The 5,505-nt window shown below is 36.3% G+C and overlaps 2 protein-coding genes across 2 annotated transcripts; both read left to right on the forward strand.

Annotated features, from left to right (window-relative positions):
- The first annotated feature begins 1,856 nt into the window (after positions 1-1,856).
- LOC125494185 (uncharacterized) lies at positions 1,857-3,327 on the forward strand. The gene is made up of 2 exons (XM_048637770.1): positions 1,857-2,358; positions 2,546-3,327. The coding sequence occupies exons 1-2, from the start codon at positions 1,857-1,859 to the stop codon at positions 3,325-3,327; spliced, it is 1,284 nt and encodes a 427-aa protein (XP_048493727.1).
- A 561-nt stretch (positions 3,328-3,888) lies between these two features.
- On the forward strand, positions 3,889-5,199 carry LOC125491907 (uncharacterized). The gene is made up of 2 exons (XM_057390981.1): positions 3,889-4,925; positions 5,010-5,199. Exons 1-2 carry the CDS (start codon positions 3,889-3,891, stop codon positions 5,197-5,199), a joined length of 1,227 nt encoding a protein of 408 aa, XP_057246964.1.
- The last annotated feature ends 306 nt before the right edge of the window (positions 5,200-5,505 follow it).

Genomic DNA, 5,505 nt, shown 5'->3' on the forward strand with positions numbered 1-5,505 from the left:
TTAGTATCGGTTAGTTTATAATAAATTATTCCCTTATTGATTGTTAATTTGTCTAATAACGTTACTGTATAAACAATCTAATAATATTTTGAAAAATTATGTGCGTCAGATAAAGAACATGCATCAAAGATAGCAAGGCATCAACGAAAACTTATAATTGAAGAGAAACGAAGTTCTGGTAATAAATTAATCTATTAGAAATATTACATGTTTATACTATTTCAGTTTGGCATAGTATGATCATAAATATATAATACGTTGTGACCAACTAACATCACCTATTGTCGCATGACATAGCGTCTACGCCATGTCCACTGTCAACGGAAGTTATACAACCTATGACATTATGCAGTTCATTTAGATCAAAGACACGTGTTATCCGAAGTAAGCAAGTCCTTCAATCGGTTTCAAAGAGAATCATTCCAGGTATGTTATAGTAAATATTAATTAACTAATACAGCACCATAAATAGTAGGCAGATAAATTATACAGTTATTAAACTTCTTTGTTTATGCATTAAAACAAATAGTTTATATACAGATGACAATGATGTTGAAGGAAATGATATGCATGTTGACAACTATTCAAATTCTAATGCGCGAGCAGAAATAATTGGTCCAGGTATAAGTCATGCAGTAAGGCATATATTATTTTGGTATATTCTTTGTTATATCGTTCTTTTTTTTAACTCAATTTTTAAATAAGAACACATGTAAATCCTATAACGCATACGTATCATATATCCTTTTTGTAGAGGCATGTAATGATGGTGACATTGCAGTCAATGGTGCGTTATTAGACTTACATATTATACTATCATGTTAACAAGTTCATATAAAATACTATTTAAAGTTATAATTGTTTCTTTACTGTAGAAGGTTATTCAGATTTTGGAGATTCCACTTGTGTTTGCGAGTTCTGTGGAGCACAAATGTAGTTTGGTGAACGAGTAAACAAACGAAATAAGAATGGACGACCAAAGTTTGGGATGTGTTGCATGCAAGGAAAAGTGCAATTACCTTTACTTAAGCGTCCACCCCAACTTTTGGAAGATCTATTGAAGAAGAGACATAGTAGAAGTGCGCACTTCCTTAATAATATTAGGGGGTATAACATGATGTATTCGTTCACTTCTATGGGAGGTAGAATAATTGCACCAACTACTCATGGTCGTGGTCCATATACATACAAGATTGGAGGTCAAAATCATCACCTGATAGGCAGTTTGTTGCCGAACGATGGAGCACGTCCTAAATTCTCTCAACTATACATATATGACATTGAAGAAGAGGTTCACAATAGGATGAATGCGGCAAGGTATCGTGCTATTTTACTGCAAATATTTGAACATGTCATTTGTATTAAATGTAATATATACATCCTCATTCATAATAAAGCAATGCTAACGTTTGAACGTACTATATTGCTTCAGTTCTAAAGACCCTAATAAATTTGAAGATCGTGTCGTTGCACAATTGAAGGATATGATTGATCAGCATAACCCATTGGCCAAGAGTTTTAGAATGGCTAGAGATCGTTTCGAATCAAACAACGGCGAAGACTTAAAACTTAGGCTAATTGGAAGAAGGGATTCTGAAGGAAGGATTTATAACCTTCCAACAACATCCGAAGTGGCCGCGCTTATAGTTGGAGACATTGATACAAGAGATTAGAGGGATATAGTAGTCCAAAGGAAAAATGGAAGATTAAGGCAGATATCTGAGCTTCACCCATCGTATTTACCGTTACAATATCCACTGATTTTCCCATATGGGGAAGATGGATATCGAGTAGATGTTATGCATAGAGATAAGACCGCATCAAGTAGTTCTACGAATAAAAGAGAACGACTTACTATGCCTGAGTGGTTTGCATACAGAATGCAAGATCGTGAACATGAAGCTGATACTTTGTTATTATGTCGTCGGTTGTATCAACAATTTTTGGTTGACGGCTACACTATGATTGAGGCAGAGAGGCTCTCCTTTCTAAAGAATAACCAACAAAGTTTAAGATCAGATAATGTGAAGAATTTAAGAGGGGCTGTGGAAAGAGGTGATACAGAGGGATCTTCCAATGGCAATCGCGTTGTTATACCAGCGTCATTCACAGGTGGATATAGCTACATGAGAGAGAACTATCAGGATGCAATGGCAATTTATAGATGGTATGGTTATCCAGATTTGTTTATAACCTTTACGTGTAATGCTAAATGGCCAGAAATAAGCATATTCGTTCAACAAAGGGGACTTAGACCCGAGGACAGACCGGATATCATCTGTCGAGTCTTTAAAATGAAGCTCGACCAATTGGTTAAAGACTTAAAGGAGAATGAGATATTTGGCCGAGTTAAAGCTGGTACGTATAAATCAAATGCGGTATAATGATGCTGATTTCTACATCTTTTTCTCATCTTTAATATATATTCTTTTGAATTAATTGAATTTCATACTACTTTACAAAACATTTTACACATTCAAGATTAGTTGGTCTACTTATAAGGTTGTTCAAATAATGATACATACATATTTTCTTTTTTCTCCAGTTGTTTATACAGTTGAGTTTCAAAAGCGTGGCCTTCCGCATGCTCATATACTTCTTTTCCTGCACCCCGCTGACAAATATCCACAGGCAAGCGATATTGACAAGATTATATGCGCTGAGTTACCAGATCCAATTGAGGATCTGGATTTATATGAGACTGTTACGGAAATGATGCTACATGGTCCATGTGGTCCCTCTAACACTAATGCACCTTGCATGGATCAAAATAAGTGCACAAAGCATTTTCCTAAAAGATTTATTGACGAAACAAAGGTTGATGAGGAAGGATATCCAGTTTATAGAAGAAGAGATAACGGAACCTCGGTTGAGAAAAACGGAGTGCATCTTGATAATAGGTTTGTTGTTCCTTATAATCCACAACTGCTTCGTAAGTATCGTGCCCATATAAAATTTGAATGGTGCAATCAATCCAGATCGATAAAGTATTTGTTCAAGTACATAAATAAGGGTTACGGTAGAGTAACGACTGCTGCTTATCAAAACAGAAATAGCAGCGATGATCCACAAAAGATTGATGAGATTAAAATGTATTACGACTGCCGTTACATATCTGCTTGTGAGGCAGTGTGGAGGATATATGGATTTCCTATTCACCATCGAACCCCTGCTGTTGAGAGATTGAGTTTCCATCTACCTGGGGAGCAAACAGTCGTCTACATTGACCAGATGGACGTGGAAGATGTACTTGATAGACCTAATGTTGATAAGACAAAGTTTTTATCGTGGATGGAATGCAACCAAAAGTATGAAGAAGCAAGATAGTTGACGTATGTAGAGTTCCCCACAAAATTTGTTTGGAAACAACCTACGCGAGAATGGGCACCTAGGTCGAAAGGTACATGCTACAGTACTATGCATACTTACTTTTTTTTATCGCTTACTTGCATGTTTAATAATTGTTCAACGAAAAAAAGATCACGATGACATATCTGAAGGCAGCTAATATTAAATCTTCTTTATCGCGTTGCAGATTTAACTCTAACTGATGAACAAATTCAAGCGTTTGCACTGGCAGATATTGAAGCTAAACTTCAAAGTAATGGCAGTAGTCTTCGAAAATTCAGTGAGATGCCATTTCCAGATGAATTAGTCGTGTTTAGAGGTCAATATAAGCTAATAGCGGATGAGCTTTCATATGACATACCCTCATTAATTCAAGAATATGACAAACTGTTTCCCTGTCTAACCGAAGAACAACTAATGGTTTTCAACGAAATAATGCACTCTGTTAATGGCCAATCAGGAGGTGTGTTTTTTGTATACGGATATGGAGGCACGGGTAAGACATAAATTTGGAGGACATTGTGTGTTGCAATTAGGAAGATGGGTGAAATTATTTTGCCAGTAGCATCAAGTGGAATTGCGTCCCTACTTCTTCCAAAAGGTCGAACCGCTCATTCAAGGTTCGGGCTTCCACTCAATGTTTGTGAAAACTCTACGTGTGTACCTATTAGGCCTGGTTCTGACTTAGCTGCATTGCTCATGAGAACAAAGCTAATTATCTGGGATGAAGCACCAATGATGCACAAATATTGCTTTGAAGCACTTGATATGAGTTTAAAGGCTATTATGCAAGCTGTTGATCGAGATAATTTGCATCGACCATTTGGAGGTAAAGTTGTTGTCTTTGGTGGTGATTTAAGACAGATTCTGCCTGTTATACCCAAGGGTACAAGGCAAGATATAGTATTTGCGACCTTGAACTCTTCGTTTCTATGGGATTCATGTAAGGTTTTGAAGTTGACACGCAATATGAGACTTCAATCATGTTCTTCTTCGTCTACCGCTAATGAAATAAGGGACTTCTCAGAATGGATACTAAGCGTTGGTGATGGCAGAGCTGGAGGGCCCAATGATGGAGAAGTCGATATTGAAATCACTGAAGATATTCTTATAGACGGTGGAGATGACCCCATATCATCGATTGTCGACAGCACATACCCTTCACTCACTGATCACCTTTGGGAAGCCAAATACTTCCAAGAAAGAGCAATTCTAGCTCCAACTAATGAAATAGTTGAGAAGGTAAATGATCATGTGTTATCCACAATTCCAGGTGATGAGAAAATTTACTTGAGTTGTGATGCAATTAGTAAAGATGAAGGGAACTTAGGGGCTCATGATATATATTCTACTGAATTCTTAAACACAATAAAGTGCTCAGGCCTGCCAAATCATAGTATTAAGTTAAAAGTTGGTGCGCCTATCATGTTGCTTCGTAATATTGATCAGACATCTGGATTGTGTAATGGCACGAGGCTGATAGTCAAGCATTTAGGCAATCGAGTGATTGAAGCTACTGTCATTTCAGGGAGCAATGTTGGTGACAAGGTATTCATCCCACGAATGACACTAACACCGTCCGACTCAACAAAATTTCCTATCAGATTTCAAAGACGGCAATTTCCTTTGACTGTGTGTTTTGCGATGACAATAAATAAAAGTCAAGGACAATCATTGTCGCACGTCGGGTTGTATTTACCAAGGCCTGTTTTCAGTCATGGTCAGCTATATGTCGCTATTTCCCGAGTCACGAGCAAAAAAGGACTTCAAATTCTTATTTGTGATAAAGAGAATAATGTGTCCAAAACAACCACAAATGTTGTTTATAAGGAAGTGTTCCAAAATGTATAACTTCATACACATTTTTGTAATGTTTGTTAATATAACTTTTACTTATTCTTTCATTACAATATTTGTTGTCTGCTATTGGTTTCATTGAAAATTCTGTCTTATTAAGCAAATCACTTCCCGTGCATTTTTGCACGGGTCCCAAAACTAGTTTTATAATAAAGAACTATAATTTGTTTTGCTTTTGTTTTTTCAGAAATAGAATTTAACTGATAATATAAAGTCAGGTAGTATTTACGAATAATTTTTAAGAAATATAAAACTCCAACAAAAATACATAACACCTTAAAACTAAGTACATAGCAGAAT

The sequence above is a fragment of the Beta vulgaris genome, chromosome 1, assembly GCF_026745355.1.
Source record: "Beta vulgaris subsp. vulgaris cultivar EL10 chromosome 1, EL10.2, whole genome shotgun sequence".
In the NCBI taxonomy this organism is placed as follows: Eukaryota; Viridiplantae; Streptophyta; class Magnoliopsida; order Caryophyllales; family Amaranthaceae; genus Beta; species Beta vulgaris.

Coding starts and splice junctions, on each gene's coding strand:
- LOC125494185 (XM_048637770.1), top strand. CDS start 1,857: ATGCCTGAGTGGTTTGCATACAGAATGCAAGATCGTGAACATGAAGCT. Junction 2,359..2,545: donor ATTTGGCCGAGTTAAAGCTG/GTACGTATAAAT, acceptor TTTTTTCTCCAG/TTGTTTATACAGTTGAGTTT.
- LOC125491907 (XM_057390981.1), top strand. CDS start 3,889: ATGGGTGAAATTATTTTGCCAGTAGCATCAAGTGGAATTGCGTCCCTA. Junction 4,926..5,009: donor CCACGAATGACACTAACACC/GTCCGACTCAAC, acceptor AATAAATAAAAG/TCAAGGACAATCATTGTCGC.